The sequence below is a fragment of the Siphateles boraxobius genome, unplaced genomic scaffold (assembly GCF_051911475.1).
Source record: "Siphateles boraxobius isolate OS27281-9 unplaced genomic scaffold, OSU_SipBor_1 8, whole genome shotgun sequence".
Taxonomy (NCBI): Eukaryota; Metazoa; Chordata; class Actinopteri; order Cypriniformes; family Leuciscidae; genus Siphateles; species Siphateles boraxobius.
Genome location: NW_027509208.1, coordinates 26,852,133 through 26,878,153, shown reverse-complemented (window position 1 = coordinate 26,878,153; position 26,021 = coordinate 26,852,133). Strand labels below are relative to the sequence as shown.

Below are 26,021 nucleotides of genomic sequence, written 5' to 3'. Positions count from 1 at the left end.
TTGTAGTTCATTAAAATACTTAATTCAAATTGAGCTTACCACTATTCTCATCTGCAGCTCCATCCAACTGTGGAATGGACAAGTCAGTAAGTAGAGAACTGTTTCCATTCCAATACACCTCTTCATCTGATGAGGCTTGCTGCTCTTCGCTGGAGCTTTCATTTGCTTCTTTCATGCATAATCTGTGCAGGGAGGCAACACAGATTATGATTAAACAACATGCCAGCAAATTAAATTGTGCACAGTCATAACTCACACACGCACTATCATCTGTCTGCTGTGAACCAACTAGTTTTTGCCTATTCTGCCTATTCTGAATGCCTGTTAAAAAGGGTTCAATAAATTGAGTTTCCTGATCAAAGTAATCTGCCTAATCGTTTAAATGCAACCAAGAATTATAAGCAGACAATTACAAAAATCCTAAACTGAAATTTGGTGACCTTTTCCTGGCAGAGGGTTCTGGCATGTCACTGTCCCATCTTTGTGACATGATTTTACTGAGCTCTGACTCATTTTTCTCCAGCTCAGGCCCAGCTTCCTCATCATCACTGTTATATCCGCAGCTAGCAGACAGCTGCTGGGACACTGCTCTGGACCTGTCGGCTCTAAATCCATCATCTGCCAATGCTTCTAGCAGATCAACCATGGTCTGGTCTCTATTGCTGTCTGTTAAAAAAACATTGTTGAATATGAAAATGTAAATTTTTAAATCTAATAAGAACATGTATAAGAGAAGATGTATTATGCATATGTACACACATGCAAAACTGAAATGAATGTGAATATAAAGAGATGCAAATAAAGAATTGAAACAATTTTTTTCTTAATCAGGATTTTTTGTTGTTTTCCAATATAATATCTATAAAATAAAATAAAATTAATTGAAATGCCAATCTATTGTTGTATGCATAAAACAAAAGTAAATAGGATAAGAAATACAAACTTAAAATAATCTCTGAATACACCAATAGTATTATCTTGCACAATTACAAATTACCTTTTAAATATATTTTGATGTATTTGTGTATTGATTTATTTAAAATATTGATTAAGAAAAAATGTTGCAGTGCGACAACACTGCTTATGGAATCAGATATTATATTTTTTATGATAGTCTCGGTACCAAGTATTGCTGATTGGTTGGTTCTCTGAGAGAGAGGGAGGAAGGTCTGACTGTTTTCCAACAAACTTAAAATGGCCTCTTCATCAACAACTGCCACTTCAGCATCTTTCCCACCATGCCTTTTTGTATCTATATGGTGAAAAGGAAAAAAAATTGACATTTCATCAGACATTGTCAAAAAGTGAAACAATCAGAGAGAAAGCTTCCCACACCACTAATTTCACGGTGTACAGTCTCTTTGTTTTTGCAGTTTTCTTTCCTCAGCATGAAGCTGCTTGTCACTCTTTCTAGTGACAATGAAAGGGTAAAGAGGTTTAATTTAAAGCAATTTTCATGCATCCAGTGTTACATGATAATTTCTCATATAAAGTGTGCCAGTGTTTCCTGCACTGCTATCAAAGGGATAGTTCACCCAAAAATGAAAATTCTGTCAGTATTTACTCACCCTCATGTTGTTCCAACCCCGTAAGACCTTCGTTCATCTTCGGAACACGAATTAAGATATTTTTGATGAAATCTGAGAGCTGGATCATTCCTCCATACTAGTCCATAGGCTTCTTGAGGGATTGAACTTGCCGGCCTCGAAAAGTTATTAAAGACATCGTTAAAATAGTCCAAGTGACTACAGTGGCTCAATCTTAAGTTTATCAAACGACGAGAACACTTTTTGTGTGCAAAAAAACAAACAAAAATAATGACTTTATTTCAACTATTCATTTCCTTCTCTCTGGGCCTCGAGTCAGATTACTAGTGTAACAGCGTATGATCTGTTGTTGTACGTCACACGCATCACCCACATGACCAGCGTCGGCCAATAGTGAGCTGACGTGTGACGTAGCTATACGCAATTACACTAGTTTAACTGACTAGAGGCCCAAAGAGAAGGAAATGAATAGTTGAAATAAAGTCGTTATTTATGTTTGTTTTTGCGCACAAAAAGTATTCTCGTCGCTTGATAAACTTAATATTGAGCCACTGTAGTCAATTGGACTATTTTAACGATGTCTTTAATAACTTTTCGAGGCCGGCAAGTTTCAATCCCTCAAGAAGCCTATGGACTAGTATGGAGGAGTGATCCAGCTCTCAGATTTCATAAAAAAATTCTTAATTCGTGTTCCGAAGATTAACAAAGGTCTTACGGGGTTGGAACAACATGAAGGTGAGTAAATACTGACAGAATTTTCATTTTTGGGTGAACTATCCCTTTAAGCACTGCTGTTGAATCATCAGAGCTCTGTTGTCTTGCGATGGCAGAAGCCTCGCTGAAGCCTTGCACGCAAAAACCATAAAAGAACCTGTAGCAATGTTTACCATTCAGGGAAAGAGACGGGAATTGGCGAACATTCAAACATTTTAATTATAAAATAAAACTAATACAAAAACAAAATAACTGCCAGCAGCCCCTCGCGGACGACTGGCGGCTACACAGAACAGAAATACAGTAAAACAAAACACAGGTTCAGGCCTGCTCCTCTCTCGATCTCCTCTGTCGTCGCTCCACCTTTTTATGATTCCGCTCCTCCGTGAGAGATACGAGACCGGTGCGTCGCGCAGGTGTCGCTCATCACTAATCACGCCACCGCCACTCTCTCACGGCCCTCGGCCTTGTCCTGCTCGCCACAGAAACCAAACGCTGATTCATTGCATACAAAAAACAAAATCCTAATAGAGCAGCATGCCGGTCAACTCATGAATAATTTAAATGAATCAGTCAAAAGGAATGGGCAGTCAATCACATGATTTATCCTCTCAATCATACACTGAATCAGCCAGACAAGATCTTCACTGAATCAGCCCATATTACTCACATGTACGTAATTCAGAGTGAACCGAGTCGTCAGTAATTCGAATCCCACTTTGTTATGGCTACATGTCACTGGGTAACACATCAAGTCACCTTTATTTATATAGTGCTTTTTACAATACATATTGTTTCAAAGCAGCTTTATAGTGATAACAGGAAACTAATGCAACAAAATATTTTTTGGTTTTACAGTAGCTCTAGAAGAAAATTGTGTCCTAGTCCATCTTAAGTAAATTTCTGTTTTAAAGAAAGTTATTAATTAAGTTCATTTATCTATACAGCAGCTCTGGAGAAAACAGTGATGTCATGGTCTAGCTCAGTTCAGTTCTCATACAATGGTGTCAATGCAGGCATTTCAATAATATTGTTTTAAGTGTCCCCAACTAAGCAAGCCAGAGGCGACAGACACATCTGCATAATGCCTCCCTATGGTCTTCATTGATCGCCCGCGAACAACGTCTACTTTGACCCGGTTCACAAGCACTGTGTTGTGTACATGTCGAGAATACGCTGTTTTCTGCCCTTGCAAAAGCAAATTCTCTTTGTTAACACTTCCAAAGGATGAGGATGTAAAGAGTCAGTGTTTAAAACTACCTCAGTGATACAACAGCACAGCAGTATAAACTTCTGACCTTGAGTATAACCTTAAGAGATTGCTTCTCAAATCTCTGTGAGGATTTACAAAACTCTTATCCATTAAAGATGGGACAGTACTGACTTTTTTGGGACCAACTTGTCCCTTAGAATCACAACCTGTAACTATGATTTATTGTTGATGTATATATTTTCTACAGGGTGTTCAAAATACGTAGTTTGTGTTTTATATTGTGTAGGTCTCCGGCTAACAGGCTTACTCACGTTATTACGGTCTTACTGAAATACTTCTGCTAATCAGCTGTGGGCCACTATTACCTAAAACTGTGTCTATTAATGCAGATTGTCTGTTGTTTTTACTATGAGTAATGATAAAGAATGGAGCAAGATTTGTTTTGCAAACTTTAATGTTACATCAGTCATTCACGTTTGTGCTCGGCTAACGTATGCACTGTTATTGATACAGTTAATGATGCAGTTCCCATATGTGCAGCGCAATAAATTAGAAATATACACATTGGTTTGTTGATGGACATACACTTGTTAGTGCTGAAGGTGAGGAATTACAGTTGCAACATCTCAATGTACAAGATACTGAGTAGTGCATCACTGAGAAATGTCCATCTCAAGTCGTCCTTGCAATGGAGGTTCTCGTTGAACAACTAGATCTTCCAATGTTTCATCATCGTACTAGCTCGGATTGATATGGTACAATTTATTCTATTGTTACTGTCTTTACAGTTTGTATAATCGCTGGGCTTTAGGAAGTCTCCGGTGCTGAAATTTAGTCATGGTAATGTGGCGTTTCGTTTGGCGCTGTAAGCGGTAGACCAATCACTACAGACTGGGCTGTCTGGCCAATCAGAGCAGAGTAGGCTTGTGGAAAGGAGGGATTTAGAGAGACTGATTCATGCATCGAGTTGTTTGAGAATCATTGAAAAATGTGATGTGCGATGAATATTATGAGAAAATGAAAGCGTTTTTTGACCCTTTGATGCATGTAAACCTGTTGTAGAAGACCTTCAAAACAAAATTAGGAATCTTTAAAAAAGCATAATAGGGGCACTTTAAAGTTACATGTGAGGATCATTGGCGCCAATCCCGTACGAGATACAAGATATTCTCCATTGATTTAAACCAATAAAAAAATCGATTGCAGCTTTCAGACACCTTTATCTTCAAGTTTTTGTAGTTTATTTGAGCCGTTTCTATGGTGTTATTTAAATGACAAATGTCGAGAGCGCGTAATGCGTGAGCACAAATCTCTCAACTCGCAGGCGGATTTCTTTCACTCTCGCACAAAACTGGATGCACTTTCTCAAATATACAGTCTCATGTTTGTTGTCTGCTCTCGCTCAGATATTACGTGTACTCAAACTCTTTACTTGCTCTTTCCTAGAATGGTCTTTTCCTGAATTTAATGTAGCCAAAAGCTTTCAACCACTAGACTTTCACGATTGACTGACGAAAAAGCACTGTGTACCTTTAAATTGTAAAGAAATTACGGATTCACATTTATTTCATGAGATAGCATTTTCAAGTTGATTTTAGTCAGCCAGTTCAAGTTATTTTATTATTTAATATTTACAATGAGAACTTAATGCAAAATAAACTGTGTATTTATTGAATTATTTTATTTACTGAACCACCACTAATCATCAGATATCAGCGACTCGTGACAACACTCATGGAAAGAATGTGCTTTTGTTTGGTTGGTAACATTGGTATTTTTCCAGGTAGGACATGTCCCAACCACTTTTTGTGAGGGTCGATACTTTCCCCACCAGTTTTTTTTTGGGGGGGGGGGGGGGGGGGTAAAGTATGGAGTGTGGGCACTGGGCACCCACCGGCAGAAAGATAAATTGTCGCCTATGGTGAGGAGGATTGCTGCCGCTGCCTATCGTTTCTCATGCCCGCTCCACGCGTGGCTGCTGGGTGGCTACGGGGTGGCGCTCAAAAAGACAGGGCAGCACTGTCAAGAGACAGTCACTCCGTGAATCATGCCAGTTGTTTTTTCTCATTTTGGTTGTTTTGTCATACGTTATGCTACCATATTACTCCATTATTTGATACTATAAATATATTTCCATGCTTTTGAAATCTGCACAGCCTGGCGCAATGTTTTAGCTACATAGCAGTTTATAAAAGACAGTTTATTTTATTTATCGGCAAGAGCTACTTTATGTCAGAGAGAGAGTTTTTTGGTGGTCAATAAAGAAGGAAATGGAATGTTGTTTAATTACAATGGTGAATCCCTCATGGCATAGAAAATTCAGTTTAAATGGAGGTTTTAATAACAGGTTTGAATTATAATGTCAGATTTGTTAATCAAAGTGGTGCAACAACTCGATTTAAAATAAAACCCAGATAGACCAAATAGAACTATAATCTATTGCCAGGTTTCCACGGACCATTAATCAGTTCGGACCAAAAATTGGTCAGTGCAGTGTGAGCTACTCCCGCCTGCCAATCTCGATCACGTGACACCGTTACTACACAGTGCTGGGAGATCCTGTGAAGAAAGCCATTGAATTTGCCACAGAATTAATAAAATTAGTAAGAAGTGAGAAGCATTCAAATTTAGAGTTCTTTGTTATAAATCAGATATTTTAGATATCAAATATCGCTGACGTTGAAACCAGGAGAAACAAGGCGGCTTTCAGTCCAAAATCAACAACATTCACCATGGGTTTAATGTGGTAACACTAACTGTAACCATGGTATTGTGGCAGAAATAGTCAAATGCTTTCAAGTACTTGACACCTTTTTTCAGCACTTCAAAACTCGAATAGTATCATATTTAAATTTTATTTTTAATGTGATGACCAAAACAGTATTTGATAATCCTTGAAATATTGTCCCCATTTATAAAACTAAAAGTTTCAAGATGTAGGAAAAACTCACTTATTTAAACATAAAAAAGACATTAAATTACCATTGTAACCAGTAGGTGGCTGCAGAGGAGCGCTCACTCATTAATATACATATATTTGTCACTGGTTTTGCTTTTAAAAATTAATATTTAGGCTAGACATTATGATAATAATTAAAGTTAATTTAATAAATCTTCATCTCAACTCAAGCTTAGTGCTTTATTGTCAGCCCCCCATTGCCACCAAATCAGGGGCTGGCGCCACTTTCTGCTAAATAAGCTGTTTTCCCACAAAAGTTGTTTATTCAGCACAGTGAAGACTCTCCTCTATTTTCTCTAATTGAGAAATCAAATTTTCCTTGAGCTTTTAGGTCATTATACAATAAGAATATCCTGTAAGTTTCAGAACTGAAAACTTCCTTGTTAGTCCAAAAACAGCTTTCATTGAAACCAAGCCTAGAGAACGACTCGTTTGGGAATGTGCCTATTTATGGCATCATACATAGGTGAAAAATCAACTCTGCAGAACACCTACTTCTACATCGTCACCACTGTAGCCCTGCCCACTGATTCACACATTACAAGTAGTAGGTAAATAACATATTTGCTTGATCCAGTGTTATCGTCAAGTATAGCCTAAGCCAGTGTTCTTCACTATTTTTTTCATGAGAGCCGCACTGATAGGACAAAGTCAGTAGGAGAGCCATTTTTACAGGAAAGCATAAAAAGCTACATCCAGTCATAAATACCATGTCTGTTTATTAATATGTCACCCCTGAAACTTCAATATGCAATGCAATAAATACAATTTTTTTAATGATTTACCAGTCAAATTTGTAAATGAGAAAAGATGATTTCCCTTAATGACAAAAAAGCAGGATTTCCAGAATAGATTCATCCCAGAATGACATTAAGTTATTTTTTTCTACATTAGCCCCTCATGTATCTAATCATCCAAGAGCACATGCGGCTTTAAGAGCTGGAAATACCGCCATAACTGGCAACTCCGCAGGGACTGGATATGGTTACATGCACAACTTTTGTTTCAATCGGTCTGAATGCATTGTGATTGATTAATCTGAATGTATTGTAGTTTACATGAATGCTTAACATCGTGATATGATGCATGATCGGGGTGATGTGCACGTTTATAAGTCAAAAGATTCAAATTTGGAATAGGTTTTTTGACATTCGCACACTGCACAAATATACAAAGTTTCCCGCTGTTGTCGCGTAATAACCATTTTCCTAAATTGGTTCTTTATTTATTTTAAACAGCCAACTAAATATTAAATTCTGGTTATAATTTTGAGACTATGATGAACCGTTATGCCGTGCTGTTTGTATTGATCAGGCAGTAAAAATGCCCAAAATCAGTCGTCTGTGGATGAGAATCTGAAACAAGGACTGGTGAGCCGTTGTCCTGCTTCACTTCACAGATACTGAGTGAAAGGAGAATTATAGAACGACGTGACACTCGTTTATACGACACTTTATTCATCAGAAGAACAGCGCGTTCACCGCGACGGACGGCGTCCTTTCAGTTTCGGTTTTCAATCGATCAAGTGAACATGTTCTCTCGATAAACCACCCCTTTCAATCCGATCAAAATTATTTTAAAATAGAGCTGACACTTTGAGTTTTTAATGGGTTATGTTATAGTCCTACTTCTTTTTAAATGTTTTTATGAAATATCTGTAGTGACTGCTTGATCCTATCACAGTATTATTTACCACCATGCGAGCCACAAATGAAAGCTTGGCGAGCCGCATGCGGTAACACTGGCCTAGGCGATAAACATGCATTTGAAGAGTGCAAAATGTTGTGCAGTGCCAGGTTGTGGAAAAACACAGTCACTGCATAACCTTCCTTCTGACGCTGGATTTGCAGAGAGATGCGGTGAAACACACTTATGTGATGAAAATGTTTTTTACTGTGTCACTATTGCTTTGTTACAGATCGCTTTATATGTACATGGTACATTTTGGACCTTATTTTCACTAATCAACCTTCCAAGTATGGCATATCAGGAGTGATAAACACAGCAGTTTCAGATCACTCACTCATATATGTCATTAGGAAATGTTTTAAACAGCCAAAATGTCATAAAAATAATTACATCAGAAAAGTACCAAATTCCAAATGGTCTCAGTTTAATGCTGAATTTGCCGATACTGATTGGAGTAACGAGATGTTTTTACAAAATCCAGATCATGTTCTGTCAAATTTCCATAGGAGAGTGGAGACAATATGGCAAAAATATACAACTACCTGTAAAATACATATTAGACAAAATACAGTACCTTGGTTAACTCCTGATATTTTACAGCTGCTAAAAAAGAAGGCCTCTTCCTTGAAAGCCTTCAGATTATTAAAAACACTTGAAGCTAAGCTTATTTTCACAGTTTAGAAATAAGTGTAATTTTGAATTATACAAAGCAAAACAGTCTTATTATGAAAATCAAATTAGTCGAACAGTTTCCAACCCAAGAAATTTATGGTGAACATTGAAATCTATAACTGGTGAAAATAAAAGTAAAAATAATAATAGTTTACAATAATCCATAAATGGTACACTGTAAAAAAAGATTAGTTGACTCAACTTAACTAAGTCAAGTAATCTTGTTGCTTTGACTGAGTTAAGTTGAGTCAACTTATAGTGTCAAGTTTATTGCACTTCAAAACACGAGTTGACTCAACTTCCTGTATCAAGTAATGTGGACTGGAAAAAATTAGTTAAGAGAACTTAAACAAAGATGGTGGTTGATCTTATGTTGTTAAATGGACTGCATTTATATAGTGCCATCCAGCTCGTCGGGAGCAGCTGGGGTTAGGTGTCTTGCTCATGGACACCTCGACACTTGGTCAGGTGGATCCGGGGATTGAACAACCAACCTTCTGGTTTGTAGACAACCTACATGAACCACTGAGCCACTGCCGCTCAGATTTTATCAAGTTAGTTTACAGAAATTACTAGATTTCAAAAATTTAAGCAAGCTAATATCTACAAAGAATCTACATGAGAATTGAGAATTGGCCAGTCAAACTTAACACTGACACTCTGGCGGCGCTAGCCAGCTGAATTAACAGCGCTCAAAGTCGACACTCAGAGGCTGTGTTCAAAATCATATTCTATACCCTCATTCACTATTCCCTACATTAGTTCACTAATATAGTCCACTTGACTGAGTGAATAATTCAGTTAATTTTCAGTTAATTAAGTTAATTGAGACCCTGATAAACACCTGCTGTTAACAATCAGAATCACTGAAGGAGATAGGAACAAGAAGAACAGAAAAAAAGACGAAATCAAGATAAAAGACATTAAATCTTAGCAAAAGATCTCAGCAGAGGAGGATTAAACATCTCCACAAACAGCATTACCAGCTTCACTTATTACTAACCAGACTGACTTTATTTCTGTCAGACGTCTACAGAAGTTCTTATTAAAAGGTGACAGAGGTTTAGATGTCATTTTATTTTCATTTGATGTTACCATAATAGTGATCAGTGATTGCTTTAGTTGGGCTCTTGACCCTTGACTTTTGAACATTAGTTGTTCTTTGGCTGCTGTAGCTGTGTCTTTAAAATCCATCGGCTATGGGACAAAGATGAAGACAACAGGATGACAATGACTGTTTGTTAATAGTCACAATCTTCATGTAATGGCCTGGTTTACTGATCTCATTTGCTGCCTAAAGTTGTTAAATGGTGATGTTTTGTAGTTTTGATTTTGTTGTCATTGTGATTTTACAGATTGAGATCTATCGTGGATTTGACGTAAAGAAAATAATAATGATTTTAAAAAGGTTATACTCAGAACATTTTGAACTTCTTGATCAGCCAGACACACACAGGCATCAATAATTGGTGTATGAATCTCAACAATGGTGACAATCAACAAAAAAGATAACATTAAATTTGAACATCCCAAAATACGCAACTAAAAGTCAACACAAAACCAAAAGCAAAAATAAAAACAAAAAGTAAAAATTAAAGCAAATAACCAGACAAATCAGCTGCATAATTTATTCATGCTGCAATGCATGCTGGGAGTCATGTTTTTTTTTTTGGTACCCAACATGCATTGCAGCATAAAACTTATGATTGTCACCATTGTTGAGATTCATACACCAATTAGATGCCTGTGTGTGTCTGGCTGATCAAGAAGTTCAAAATGTTCTGAGTATAACCTTTTTAAAAACATTATTTTCTTTACATCAAATCCACGCTAGATCTCAATCTAGCGTGGAAAATCACAATGACAACAAAATCAAAACTACAAGACATCACCATTTAACAACTTTAGACAGCAAATGAGATCAGTAAATCAGGCCATAATATGATGATTGTGACTATTAACAAACAGTCATTGTCATCCTGTTGTCTTCAGCTTTGTGTCATAGCTGATGTATTTTAAAGACACAGCTACAACAGCCAAAGAACAACTAATGTTCAAAAGTCAAGTGTCAAGAGCCCAACTAAAGCAATCACTGATCACCATTATGGTAACATCAAATAAAAATAAAATGACATCTAAACCTCTGTCACCTTTTAATAAGAACTTCTGTAGACGTCTGACAGAAATAAAGTCAGTCTGGTTAGTAATAAGTGTAGCTGGTATTGCTGTTTGTGGAGATGTTTAATCCTCATCTGCTGAGATCTTTTGCTAAGATTTAATGTCTTTTATCTTGATTTCGTCTTTTTTTCTGTTCTTCTTGTTCCTATCTCCTTCAGTGATTCTGATTGTTAACAGCAGGTGTTTATCAGGGTCTCAATTAACTTAATTAACTGAAAATTAACTGAATTATTCACTCAGTCAAGTGGACTATATTAGTGATCTAATGTAGGGAATAGTGAATGAGGGTATAGGATATGATTTTGAACACAGCCTCTGAGTGTCGACTTTGAGCGCTGTTAATTCAGCTGGCTAGCGCCGCCAGAGTGTCAGTGTTAAGTTTGACTGGCCAATTCTCAATTCTCATGTAGAAACTAACTTGATAAAATCTGAGCGGCAGTGGCTCAGTGGTTCATGTAGGTAGTCTACAAACCAGAAGGTTGGTTGTTCAATCCCCGGTTCCACCTGACCAAGTGTCGAGGTGTCCATGAGCAAGACACCTAACCCCAGCTGCTCCCGACGAGCTGAATGGCACTATATAAATGCAGTCCATTTACCAACATAAGTTCAACCAACATCTTTTTTTTAGTTCTCTTAACTAATGTTTTCCAGTCCACATTACTTGATACAGGAAGTTGAGTCAACTCGTGTTTTGAAGTGCAATAAACTTGACACTATAAGTTGACTCAACTTAACTCAGTCTTCTTCTCAGACTCAAGTTAACTCACTTATCTGAAGCAGCAGAAAGGAGCAGCAACTGGCTGTGGTTGAGACGGAAAGATTCTAGCTGGCTGTGTACAGGCCGCCATGCTACGGTTTCGTAAAATTCTTGAAAACTTGAAAGGTCTGTTGGTTTATTTGTATAGGTTGTATAGTATTTACAGTCATTACGTTCCTGTGTATATTGCGTGAATGACGGGTGGTTGGGCAGATATTGTGTTTTGCGGTAGGTGGTATGCCATACGGAACCGTTGCCACTGAAACTGCATATTAACGCACCAGTGGGGCTCGACAGCCTTAGTCAAACGGGTTGGCGCGTATGGTTGGGTTGCGGAGAGATTGTGAGATTGTGGTTAGGTCTCAGCAGCAACTGTTGGTTTATTTGTATAGGTTGTATAGTATTTACAGTCATTACGTTCCTGTATATATTGCGTGAATGACGGGTGGTTGGGCAGATATTGTGTTTTGTGGTAGGTGGTATGCCATACGGAACCGTTGCCACTGAAACTGCATATTAACGCACCAGTGGGGCTCGACAGCCTTAGTCAAACGGGTTGGCGCGTATGGTTGGGTTGCGGTGAGATTGTGGTTAGGTCTCAGCAGCAACTGTTGGTTTATTTGTATAGGTTGTATAGTATTTACAGTCATTACGTTCCTGTGTATATTGTGTGAATGACGGGTGGTTGGGCAGATATTGTGTTTTGTGGTAGGTGGTATGCCATACGGAACCGTTGCCACTGAAACTGGATATTAACGCACCAGTGGGGCTCGACAGCCTTAGTCAAACGGGTTGGCGCGTATGGTTGGGTTGCGGAGAGATTGTGAGATTGTGGTTAGGTCTCAGCAGCAAGAGGGAAGTAGAGGTCAGTAAGCTGGGCTGAGTTGAGTGGGGGACGGAGGGGGGTGACTCTGGGACGCCAGAGTCACTGTCGAGCCCTCTTGAGGTGTCGTGGGCTAGTCGACGAAACACTGAGGACGGAAGGTGCCCACTTGAAGACCCTAGACATGTTCCCTACTCCGCTCAATCCAGAGGGTTGTTATGGGGGACCGCACTGTGGTTGCAGCCGTTGTGTGTGCTGACGCGCAATACACTGTATTAACACCAGACAGAAGATTCACGTCACTAGATGGAAAGAAGCGTAAATGGATGGAGAAGCATAGGTTACTGTAAAGCTACGTCTTAGTTGGTGATTATCTTGGCGAAAGCCGAGTACAAATCAGCATGAAGTTTTAACATCGACTCTCGTGTAATGGAAATCATGAAGATCTGGATACGTCCAGTGACTGCGGTGAATAGTGCTGCTGGCAACAAGGGAAAGACCTTGTGACAGCCTGGAGAGACAGCTGACAGGAGGAAAGAGACCCCAATGGGGCTGGTAAGGGTTAGCTACCCTTGTCGGCAGTATCCAGCTCTGTGTTTACAGGATGCTGGAGACACCCGCCCAAGGCTTCTGAAAAATTAAAGAGGAAAATACCCCTATAGTCTGCGAGAGCAGGGGCGGAAGATGACTCAATGGTGGACAACATGGTTAACGACTTTGGAATGGAAACGGTTATGAGTATAGAAAGTACTTCACAAAAGACTAGTTCAGGTTCTGCAGTTAGCAAAGCCATTGAACTCCAAGCTTGTGTCTGTGGCTGGAGCAAGGCGACAACGGTCAGGGGTTTGAAGATTCATCAAGGGAAAATGAAATGCTTGAGGGAGAAGGGACAAGGGCCTCGCATTGATCAGTACTTCTTACGAAGTCAGTCAAGTCAGTCGAATGAAATCCAGCGACAGGAAGCAAACCACAGTTCGCAGGATATCAGCACCCCTGTCATAGAGGAGAGGAGGGTTTGCACAGTTAGTGATGAACACATTGATTCTTGTGAACCCGGTCAGACTAACCAGCATAAGAGAGAAAAGAACCTCAACGGGCATAGGCCTGGAGTTAGATGGCCAAGAGCTTGTGAGAAAACTGCATGGGACACGGTAAACACAGATCTATGCTTTGCATTAGAAAGATTAACTGGTACAGTTGAAAAGAAGCTGGATAAATTTGGGGACATCATTTACGCATATGGAAGTGAGAGGTTTGGTGTGGAAAAAAGGAAGGAAAAAGTACAAACTACTCCTGGATTGTCTAGACGGCAGCAGAAAATTGAAGGGTTAGTTAGAGAAAGGAGACAGCTGAGGAAGCAATGGAAAAGAGCGGAACAAAGTCAGAAGGAGGGACTCAATCTCTTACAAAGGGCCATAAAAGATAAGCTTGCAACATTACGCAGAGCTGAGCGCCTACGGAAACGCTACAAAAAGAAGGAGCGTGCGAGGGCTAATTTCTATAAAGATCCATTCAAATTCGCAAAGAAGTTATTCACCAGTGAGAAGAATGGCACTTTAAAAGCATCTAGGGTTGAGCTAGAGAGATATTTGGAGGAAACATATACAGATGCAAAAAGGCATAAGCCTATGTCTATTCCGTCAGACATCCCACCTGTCAATCCACCAGAATACCAAATGGAGGTCTGTGCACCTAAGTGGAAAGAGATAGAGCAGGTTGTGAGAAAGGCAAGGGCTTCATCATCTCCAGGGCCTAATGGAGTTCCGTACAGAGTGTACAAGAGTGCTTCAGGAGTTCTACGAATTCTGTGGAAATTGATAAAAGTGGCTTGGGAAAAGCAGGTTGTACCTAGAGCATGGCGCAGAGCAGGGGGAGTCTTTATACCCAAAGAAAAAGATGCTACAAGCATCAGTCAGTTTCGCCCTATTTCACTATTAAACGTCGAAGGAAAGATTTTCTTCAGCATTATTGCTCAGAGATTGTCAACCTACCTATTAAAGAATGGCTTCATTGACACTTCAGTTCAAAAAGCGGGCATTCCAGGATTCTCAGGATGCTTAGAACACATCAGTGTTATCTGGCAACGAATTCAATCAGCTAAAAAGGAGAGGAAGGAGCTCCACGTGACATTCCTGGATTTGGCTAATGCATATGGTTCAGTGCCACATGAGCTTCTTTGGGCATCATTTGATTTTTTCAGGGTACCGATGTCGATAACAATTTAGTGAAAGCCTATTTTGGAGATTTGCAATTTAGTTTCTCAACTCCAGAATTCAGCACTACATGGCAATGCTTAGAGGTTGGAATAATGGCAGGATGCACCATTTCTCCACTGGCTTTTACCATGGCAATGGAAGTAATCATTAGGGCATCAAAATGGGTAGTAGGAGGAGAGCGCTTGGCTTCTGGGATGCGACTACCACCAATCAGAGCATACATGGATGACATGACAACCATGACTACAACGGTAGCCTGCACTAATCGGTTATTGGGGAAGTTAACAGATAATATTGAATGGGCACGAATGCAATTTAAGCCCTCTAAATCAAGGAGCATCTCCATAATTAAAGGCAAGGTAGTAGATAAAATATTCTTCATTAATGGTGAGGCAATACCAACAGTTTCTCAGAAGCCAGTGAAGAGTCTAGGGAGATGGTACGATGGGGATCTAAAGGACACAGTTCGAGTGGGAGAAGTTAGACGACAAGCAGTGGAAGGGTTGAAGAGCATAAACAGCTGTGCTCTACCAGGCAAACTGAAACTCTGGTGCTTTCAGTTTGGTCTACTGCCAAGGTTGCTGTGGCCACTGACTGTGTATGAGGTTTCTTTGACAACAGTGGATAAGCTGGAAGCGTTAATAAGTTCATACATCAGGAAATGGTTGGGAGTTCCACGCTGCCTCAGCAGAGTGGGACTTTATAGTAAAGGAGTATTGCAGCTGCCAGTCTCTGCTTTAACGGAGGAGTTTAAGTGTGCCAAGGTCAGACTGGAAATGACTTTAGCAGAGTCACGTGACAAATGTGTAAGGGAGACAGCCCCTGTGGTAAAAACTGGTAGAAAGTGGTCAGCAAAGAAATCTGTAGTAGAGGCAAAGGCTGACCTTCAAATTGGGGATATCGTGGGACAGGTACAGCATGGAAGAGGGGGTTTTGGGCTCAGTTTAGCTCCTCCTAAATGGCACAAGGCAGGCCCAGCCCAAAGGAGGAAGCTGGTAGTCAACGAGGTGCGAAAGCAGGAGGAGAGGATGAGATGTATAAAGGCCATTTCCCAGGCCAAGCAGGGAGAGTGGATGAGATGGGAGAGTGTGGAACAACGCAAAATGGGCTGGCAAGACCTTTGGTCAATGGAAGAGAGTAGGATAAGTTTCCTTATTAGGTCAACATATGATGTTCTCCCATCACCGCAGAACCTAAACCTCTGGGTAGGAGAGGATCCATCTTGTCCTTTGTGTTCATCACCTGCCACATTAAGGCACATTTTGACAGGATGTAAGGTGGCTCTTAGCCAGGGTCGGTTTACTTGGCGCCATGACCAAGTATTGCGATGTTTGGCTTTAGCATTGGAAGGCAAGCGTAGTATGACCAATAAATTGCCGCCTGTTCTAGCAAAACATTACACGCAGAAGACAATATTCCTCCGCCCAGGCGAGCAACCACCAAGAAAAGGTGCTAACACCAATTCTCGCCCAGGACAACTGGAAGCTGCTAGGGACTGGAAGATGCTGGTTGATCTTGATCAACGGCTTATTTTTCCACCTGAGATTGCCACCACTAACCTACGGCCAGATATTGTTTTGTGGTCTGGATCAGCACGCATTGTTCAACTGATAGAGTTAACAGTGCCATGGGAGGATGCGGTAGATGAGGCATATGAGAGGAAGAAACTGCGGTATGCTCATCTGGCCACTGAAGCAGAACAGCGAGGATGGAGAGTCCAGGTTTATCCAGTGGAAGTGGGTTGTCGTGGTTTTGTGGCACACTCTACAACCCGGTTCCTCAGAGACGTCGGATTCAGTGGCCAAGAGTTGCGTCGTACAGTAAAGAACTTATCTGAAGCAGCAGAAAGGAGCAGCAACTGGCTGTGGTTGAGACGGAAAGATTCTAGCTGGCTGTGTACAGGCCGCCATGCTACGGTTTCGTAGAATTCTTGAAAACTTGAAAGGTCTGTTGGTTTATTTGTATAGGTTGTATAGTATTTACAGTCATTACGTTCCTGTGTATATTGCGTGAATGACGGGTGGTTGGGCAGATATTGTGTTTTGCGGTAGGTGGTATGCCATACGGAACCGTTGCCACTGAAACTGCATATTAACGCACCAGTGGGGCTCGACAGCCTTAGTCAAACGGGTTGGCGCGTATGGTTGGGTTGCGGAGAGATTGTGAGATTGTGGTTAGGTCTCAGCAGCAACTGTTGGTTTATTTGTATAGGTTGTATAGTATTTACAGTCATTACGTTCCTGTATATATTGCGTGAATGACGGGTGGTTGGGCAGATATTGTGTTTTGTGGTAGGTGGTATGCCATACGGAACCGTTGCCACTGAAACTGCATATTAACGCACCATTGGGGCTCGACAGCCTTAGTCAAACGGGTTGGCGCGTATGGTTGGGTTGCGGTGAGATTGTGGTTAGGTCTCAGCAGCAACTGTTGGTTTATTTGTATAGGTTGTATAGTATTTACAGTCATTACGTTCCTGTGTATATTGCGTGAATGACGGGTGGTTGGGCAGATATTGTGTTTTGTGGTAGGTTGTATGCCATACGGAACCGTTGCCACTGAAACTGCATATTAACGCACCAGTGGGGCTCGACAGCCTTAGTCAAACGGGTTGGCGCGTATGGTTGGGTTGCGGAGAGATTGTGAGATTGTGGTTAGGTCTCAGCAGCAAGAGGGAAGTAGAGGTCAGTAAGCTGGGCTGAGTTGAGTGGGGGACGGAGGGGGGTGACTCTGGGACGCCAGAGTCACTGTCGAGCCCTCTTGAGGTGTCGTGGGCTAGTCGACGAAACACTGAGGACGGAAGGTGCCCACTTGAAGACCCTAGAGATGTTCCCTACTCCGCTCAATCCAGAGGGTTGTTATGGGGGACCGCACTGTGGTTGCAGCCGTTGTGTGTGCTGACGCGCAATACACTGTATTAACACCAGACAGAAGATTCACGTCACTAGATGGAAAGAAGCGTAAATGGATGGAGAAGCATAGGTTACTGTAAAGCTACGTCTTAGTTGGTGATTATCTTGGCGAAAGCCGAGTACAAATCAGCATGAAGTTTTAACATCTACTCTCGTGTAATGGAAATCAGTCAAAGCAACAAGATTACTTGACTTAGTTAAGTTGAGTCAACTAATCTTTTTTTACAGTGTACCCTTCTTACTGATCATGATAAAATTGCTAATTTTTTTAATGAGTATTTTATTGCATCTGTACAAGAATTATCCTCTAAATTTACTATTCCTCTGTTTCTCAAATCAGTGCCAGCATTATCTCAGCAATTCTCTTTTACTGAAATCGTACAAAATGATATAACTAATATTTTGTGTTCTCTGAATGCTTCTCATGCTTGTGATATATATAATTTAAACATAACTTTTCTTAAAACTCATACCAGTACTCTTATACCACTCCTTCATCATTTAGTTAACCTGTGTATTAGACAATCAGTATTTCCTGCCATGTGGAAAACGGCCCGGAACACCCCGATGTTAAAATCTGATGATACAACTAATATTTCCAATTATCGTCCAATTGCAATTCTTCCAACAATTTCCGAATTGCTTGAAAAAATATTATATAATCAACTAATTAATCACCTTGAAAATAATAACTTGCTCAGTGATTGCCAGCATGGCGGTCAACTATGTCGGCTTTGCTGCTTCTCATGGAGCAAATACGTGCGTCTCTAAACAAGAGTCAGATTACTGGAGCTATATACATAGATTTTCAGAAAGCTTTCGATACAGTCAATCATCAAATTCTGTTAAACAAACTTCTTTCTTTTCATTGTCATCTTCCGCAATAGATGCGTTTACGTCATATTTAAGTGACAGATCTCAGACTGTAAGAATTGGCACAGTAACATCACAGCCACGAGTGTGTTCTATGGGAGTTCCACAGGGCAGTATTTTAGGTCCTTTACTTTTCCTTATGTATATTAATGATCTTCCCAGTGTTTTGAATTTTTCTAGTTCTTTGCTGTATGCTGATGACACAGTTATCTTTCTTTCTGGTTCTAATATTGACACAATCAATCACAAACTTAACACGGATCTGCAGCATTTACAGAACTGGTTTCAAGATAATCATTTAACACTTAATGTCAAGAAAACACAATGCATGTATTTTTATTCATCTAGAAGACAACTATCCATATCTAATCCTATCACTTTTTCTAATCAAACGCTTTCAATTGTATCAGCATATAAGTATTTGGGAGTCTACCTTGACTCACATCTTACTTATCAAGAACATGTTCAAACCCTAACCAGAAAGTTAAATCAAAAGTTATATGTTTATAGCAAAATTAGACCATATTTGTTGTTTTCTGTTTCAAAAACCTATCTTCATGCCATCATTCTGTCATTCTTGTCGTATTGTTTACCTGTTTGGTCACTAACAACAAATGAGATTATTGAACCAGTAATAAGACTTTATAATAGAGCTCATAAGATCCATGTCAGGCTCCCAGGCCGGACTCACCACTATACTGCACTATCTTTGTGTAATGCCTTGACATTTCAGAACTATAAAATAAGCCATGGGATGAACCTGTTTCATCAAATCTCAAATGGACACTCTGTAACTGCTCCAACCGAAATGGTTCCGAAACTTAGCTCAAGGTCTGAGCGCACTACGAGATCATTTATAAATGGACTTTTGCCTTTACCGGCTTTTAGAAACTGTTATGGACAGAGATATTTTTTTATGTGCTCACAAAAATCTGGAATGAGATCCCACAGCACATCAGAACTATCACATCTAGAAGACTGTTTAAAATAACTTTTGCTCGCCATTAGTGGACAGGTATATCTGTGACCATTGAGATGGCTTTATAGCCCCTCCTGTTGCCCAATATCTTGGTTTGTGTGTCTGTTGTTGTCTCTAGCTGTCTAGTGTGTGAAGCTTTGTTGTGTATGTGGTTTTATGTTCTGCAGAGCAGGAACCTGCTGAAAATCAGTTTATACTGAGCCAGGCCCAATTGTCCTTAATCTTTTCGTTTCAAAAATATAAATAAATAAATAAATAAATGTTTAACCAAAATCACCAGTGACTAGTTATTTCTGCTATGTATCGATTCATGTACAGTCAGATGTTCTTTGTCTCAAAATCGTGTTTCGCCGTTTATGTGTCAGTAAATCAAACCAGAGACTAAACGGTCAACTTCAACACTGTTTCTTTTAGTAGGATGAAAACCATCTGTAATTTAAGCTGTGATTAAATTATATATAGAAAGCGATCAAAGAACGCTCCCTTTACAATTGCTGGAGCTGTCAATCAAACAGTGTGAGTTTATCAGTTCTGGACTCTTGCCAAAACTCATGCTATAATCAACAAATCTCTTATTTACATTGTGTTTGCAGTGTTAGTTATGATGACAGCATTCAAGTGAGTGCAGGAATCGAGTTGTAATGACGAAATCACTGCAGTCATGCACTAAACATGTCTATGATCGGCTACAATGCTCATCACTGCAACCTTTTATGCCACAATCTAAATATAATGCTATAATCAACACTTTTCATGATTAGTTAACCTTGAGAGCTGTAATAGTAAAATGTGCTTAAAGTTTTCGAGAGTTCCACATGTAATACTGGGCTCTTAAACCATTGCAATTGGCCAAGGACCGGCCACTCAGTCAGGAAGAGGCCATCTGACTGACATGTAAAGTGACCAATCCCAGTTGTTTTGTTCAACATCATTTTTTAGGGGCGGGGTAAATGTTGCTACAATAATTCGGTACTTTAATGTTTACCTGCATATGCCGCAGATATTCCCTTGTCAGTCAGGTACTTGGACCTGATCTTCCATTATAGATGTGAGAGGACACACAACTAATAAAATAAAATAAATCACTCGGGAATCCAAAAGTTCAGCAAAGCTTGAAAAATAGTACCTGCATATGCCACAGATATTCCCTTCTTAGTCAGGACATCATCTGATCTTCCATTATAGATGTGAGAGGACACACAACTTATAATAGGAAATATTCTACAAATCGTCACACTCTAGGCTCCCAGAGAACCAATCAGAGTTAGACTTTTGCCTTCATGAAAGTGTTTCCACTTTAGGGTGGACGAATTTTTATGTGTGTGTAATGGAGGCCAGCTAGTAGTTGCTGTGCCATCCAAACCTCTCTCATGCCGGAGACCCGGGTTCGAGGCCCGCTCGGAGCTGGTTGAGTGGGACCCGGGTGAAGGGGGGTTGCGTGTGCGAGTGTTTCAGAGAGGTTTGGACTAAAAACATTTCTAACTTAGCCAATCTCAGTTTTAATGCTTCAAATTGCTTTCATATTAAATTATATTTCTAAAGGAGATTAACATCCTTTTAAAAGCCAACATAATAAAATAAGGCATCTCATGACAACACCTTAACATCCAGAAAATCATTTATTTACCCTTACACACGTTTATAATATTCAAACCAATCCCTTGGTGAGAGTTTTTATTTTTTATTACAACCATCTTAGAACACATCTTTAAAAGCTTTGCTTCCCAAGCACTGCTAATTTTAAGCATTTGATCATAGTGATGCACGCTGATAAGCATGTGAGATAATAATAGTGATGTTTTGCTTCGCAAGCACCACTAATAAGTTTGAACACAAAATCTGTATGTTAACTTTCTCAAGACTGTGCATCTTACCTTTGATAGCATCTTGATGCACATCCACTTGGCTGGCAGGTATGAAAGGCAAGTCATCTGGGCTTAGCACAGCAGGATAGAGTGAGAGCTCAGGAAAAGAATCAACTTCAGACCCAGTCTGAGTCCTACAAAACAAGTAAAATCAACATCAACTCTCTACTACGCACTTGACGCAATTCAATTCGTCCAACATCCTTCTCCCCCCGGTCTTCTGAAGGATTTCGACACATCTGTCAGGACACTGGGTAGTGATTATAACATCCCACTGAAATCTCTTTTGGCCCTCAAAACTCGAAAGAAAAACATTTATTAAAAAGTTATGATAAACTTCACTCACACGTCAAATGCATTTTCCCTGAGAATTTCCTTAAACCTCTTCATGAAGATTCTTTCACTCTCTGCAAACTCTACAAAGCCTCGATCTGAAACAGTAACCATCGAAACAGAGTTGGGCAGCATGGTAAATTAATATTAATAGTGGTGCTGCCCAAAAATAATGCTCTTTGCACTCAATAGCTTTTCTCACCTTGTGATTCAGGCATTTCAATAAGAGAGCTTTCACTTTTCTCCCGTTGTCGCTGTTTCTCATCATCCCAGATGGCCTGGAGACCAGGGTTTCTACCAATCTGATCTGGAAACAACATTAAAAAAAAGCATGGTCATGAGTTCACCACACAAATAGCACAACTCCAGAAAGACTCAACTAAGGCTTACAGTCAAATCCAACAGAGTCTGATTTTGCCATGTTGCTTTTCCCAACAAACAAAAAATACATGATAGCACAACAAGCATTTGGGTGAAAGTGATCACTGCTATATACAGGTGTAAAGATGGTCCATACTTTTAATCAACCGATGTATTGGCCGATATTCTGCATTTTGGGATAAGTGTTTCCATTTCAACGATATGTGTAGGAAGGACTTTTGTTTAACAGTTCTGTCTAAAAAATTAGATTTATAGATTAGAATATTACAGAATATTAGGCAGAACCGTGAAAGTGAACGGTACATGAAAAAAGTATTATAGCATTTGCCTTTCTACTATTAGTAATAGTAGAAACACATAAACAAATCTGTGTTTGAAAGGCAAATGTTATAATTCCTCATATTGTCTGCAAATACACATCTATTTAATTCAAACAATACATCTTTTTTTGTATATCTAATAAACATTTAATTCCACAACCCTTGCAACTTTGGAAAATCCAGCTGATAGATCTTCTGAATCGTACATTTGTAGCATGCAAAAAAAACGTGTGTATTCTGCGTGACACTAGATATGTTAAGCTATTCCAGTTGGCCGCTATGTCTTATTCACTGTAACAAATGCTATCTTGCCTTTTTTTTTGAAAACTATGAAATAAAAAAATATGAAAACTAATCAAATTATTTTATAAATTATTTTATATATTTTCCAATTAATTATTTCTAATTTGGTAAATATTTAAAATATAATTTTATTGCAATGGTTATGAATGCGAAATTTACTTTCGGCTTTTTTAAACTAAAGTTGCGACTATCTAACCCCCTCACATAAGTGCTTGTCAGTGTGGGTGTATGTTGTTGTTGTAGTCTTTGATATTTTGCTGTTGTTGTTGTACCGTCTCTTTAGTTTCATTTTCTACTCTGAAACATTGGCCAGTGCTGGCACCTTGTGGGCAACTGGTTAGTGCAAAACACATTTTGTCAGGGGAGATTTTCACACCTAAACCAGACAGCTATTGGGCCAGCAAAGTGACTTTATTGGTTACATTTAAAATGAATCCCAGCCAAAACCCTTACAGCTGAGTGATTTGATTGTTTGCAGGCCAGGTGGGCAGATATGAAAAATTGTTTAGCCAATAATTGATAGTCGGTCTTTATTAGGGAAAAACAGTAAATAGTATCTAAAACATAAAAACAATCAGAACACAACATTGAAAAATATCTTCTTTGAATTAAAGATTTCAAACAAAGGCAGTAAATAACACATGAGATGTGTCCCAGCAAACTCCAGTTCTCACTGTAGCTCCTGCGTGAATCCACATCAACATCTTCCTAATCTTACTTTGAGCTTCACCATTTCTGTGTTAACAGTAATGTAATCACTGACAATCAGTGTTGTGTCTGAACTCGTTCATATTTTGGGCGAACGTGAACTGTATGGAGTCAATATAATGCCGCATATTTTTGCAAAAGAATAAAGTATCGCAAAAGAAAATAAAGTTTTGCAAAACAAAAATAAAGTACTGAGGAAAAAAAAAATTGTACTCACAAAAATAAAGAATTGCAAAGGGGGGGGAAAGTACTGAGAAAAAAATTTGTTTTGCAAACAAAAATAAAGAATTGCAAAATGAAAAAAAGTATTGCAAAAAGAAAGATATAATTAATTTCAAAAATTAATGCCACCAGCAATTCAACTTTGATAATCATCGTTAATACTTATCGGATTTAGCTTTAAAACACAAACACACACACACACACACATTTTAATGTTGGTGAAATAAAGGGAGACAATCAACTGTACATACCTGGAATGGGCGTCAGTTTGGTTTGAAATGTGCTGGGGACTAAAGATGCGCGGATGGGCTATTATTTCATCCGCAACCGCATCACAAAACTCATCATCCGTCCGCCATCCATCCGCACCAACGTTTTTGACCAATTTTCCCGCCCGCCATCCGCTGATACAAGGCGCTGCTGATGACAGCCGCGACACTAGAAACCGCCCGCCACCCGCCCGAATTTAATTAAAATATTTTTTTCCGTCACTTCATCCGCCCGATCCGCGGTTTATCTGCGGAGCCCGCAGCTATAACCGCCAACCGCGCATCTCTACTGGGGACAGAGACGCATTCGGAAGTGCATTTTCAGAAGTGCTGGGTACAATCACGCATTATTTTTTATTCTCTTTCGCGTATGTCATGTTTTGAAAGACGATGTCCTGTAGCTTACTAAATAAATAAAAATGTATACGAAAATGTGATGTCCGACTCGTTTTATGAAGAAGAAAGCCTTACATTTTCAAAAAGCATTAGACATGACCAGGGGCAGAGTGGCAATAGGGAGAGTTGGGACTTTTCCCGGTGGGCCGGTAGTGTTTCGAGGGCGCGAGGGCCGGTGTGATAATAGTTATATCAACACCATCCGACGGTCTGGTGTGCGGCCGCTGCCCGCTTGTCAAACTGTGCAGTCTCTCTGCTCAACCCGTAAATAAATACATCGATCCGCAAAGTTTATTTGAGTTCTGAAATGGTCTAGTGGTATAACTTTTGCCAAGCGTGTCAGAGGTTATGGGTTCTAATCCGCACTTGTATAGTTTTTTTTCTCTCATCAAAACGACTCGGTTACTAACGTAACCTCGGTTCCCTGAGAGGAGGGAACGAGTATTGCGTAAGTAGCTTACGCTATGGGAAAACTCCTTTTCTCGAGAATATTGAAGTCTTTATGTAAAACGCATTGCAGCTGCACAGCTGACAGCAATGAACGAAGGAAGCCAAGGTCATTGGCTGTGCTGCGGCAACTTGCTCGAACCAATGACGGGGCGACTATGAATGCGCGACCAATGAGCGCGCTTCGCGCCCGCGCGCGTCAGAGCCCGCCAAGATGGGCGTGGCCAAGAGCTATTTATTGGGCGCCCCGTCATGAGAGTTCTTTAGGTTAAAACGACTGAAGCGAACTAACCAGGCACAAGCACGGCAGCTTACGCAATACTCGTTCCCTCCTCTCAGGGAACCGAGGTTACGTTAGTAACCGAGTCGTTCCCTTTCGAGAGGTATCTCCTATTGCGTAAGTAGCTTGCGCTATGGGAACACCATGCAAAACGCCGTGCGTGCTGAACTTCGCCTTATGATAGCCAGAGGCAGGTGCCTGAGCTGAAAAGCAAAGTTATCATCCAACTAGCCGGCAGAGGCGAGCTTTATATGTGGGAAAAATACAGAGCGGCTAGAAGGCGCTCAGTGTGACACAAGCACATACATAATCTAGATACGAACTCGTAGTTCAACTAGTATCATGCTGATAGTACATTGGAATGCAATGTCGGGACCTGTAGGTTGTAGAACCTGATAAATGTGGACGGTGAGGCCCAGCCTGCCGCCGCACAAATATCCTCGATCGGTATCCCGCTCGACCATGCCCAGGAAGAAGCCACACTCCTGGTGGAGTGTGCTTTGACTCCCCAGGGGCATTGAAGTCCCTTAGCTTCATAAGCCAGCGCTATAGCCTCAACTATCCAGTGAGAGATTCTCTGCTTTGAAACGGCGGAACCTTTCGTACGGCCGCCAAAGCATACAAACAGTTGTTCTGTCTGTCTGAATAGGGCAGAACGCTCCAAATACACTCTGAGAGCCCTAACGGGGCAGAGTAGATTAGCGTCGTGTTCGTCTGCTGGAGACGATAGCGCAGTTAGGGAGATAACCTGTGCTCTGAAGGGAGTGGTGAGCACTTTAGGAATATACCCATGTTTCGGTCTAAGGACGACCCTGCAGTCGTTAGGTCCGAATTCTAGGCAGGCAGCGCTTGTCGAAAGCGCGTGCAGGTCGCCCACTCTCTTGACCGAGGCGAGTGCCAGCAAGAGCGCTGTCTTGAGCGAGAGCTGTTTAAGGTGCACGGTTCGGAGTGGTTCGAACGGGGGC

General features: G+C 40.2%; 1 protein-coding gene across 1 annotated transcript in view; it reads right to left on the bottom strand.

Moving 5' to 3' along the window:
• The window catches only part of rev3l (REV3 like, DNA directed polymerase zeta catalytic subunit), a 197,805-nt gene that overhangs the window by 112,556 nt on the left and 59,228 nt on the right, over positions 1 to 26,021 (bottom strand). Inside the window, exons 7-12 of the mRNA XM_077219798.1 lie at positions 21,933 to 22,037; positions 21,744 to 21,828; positions 21,407 to 21,531; positions 1,124 to 1,252; positions 441 to 666; positions 40 to 182 (exon numbers count right to left, since the gene is read on the bottom strand). Of these exons, the coding sequence (XP_077075913.1) occupies positions 40 to 182; positions 441 to 666; positions 1,124 to 1,252; positions 21,407 to 21,531; positions 21,744 to 21,828; positions 21,933 to 22,037 (813 nt within the window). The remainder of the gene's footprint in view (positions 1 to 39; positions 183 to 440; positions 667 to 1,123; positions 1,253 to 21,406; positions 21,532 to 21,743; positions 21,829 to 21,932; positions 22,038 to 26,021) is intronic.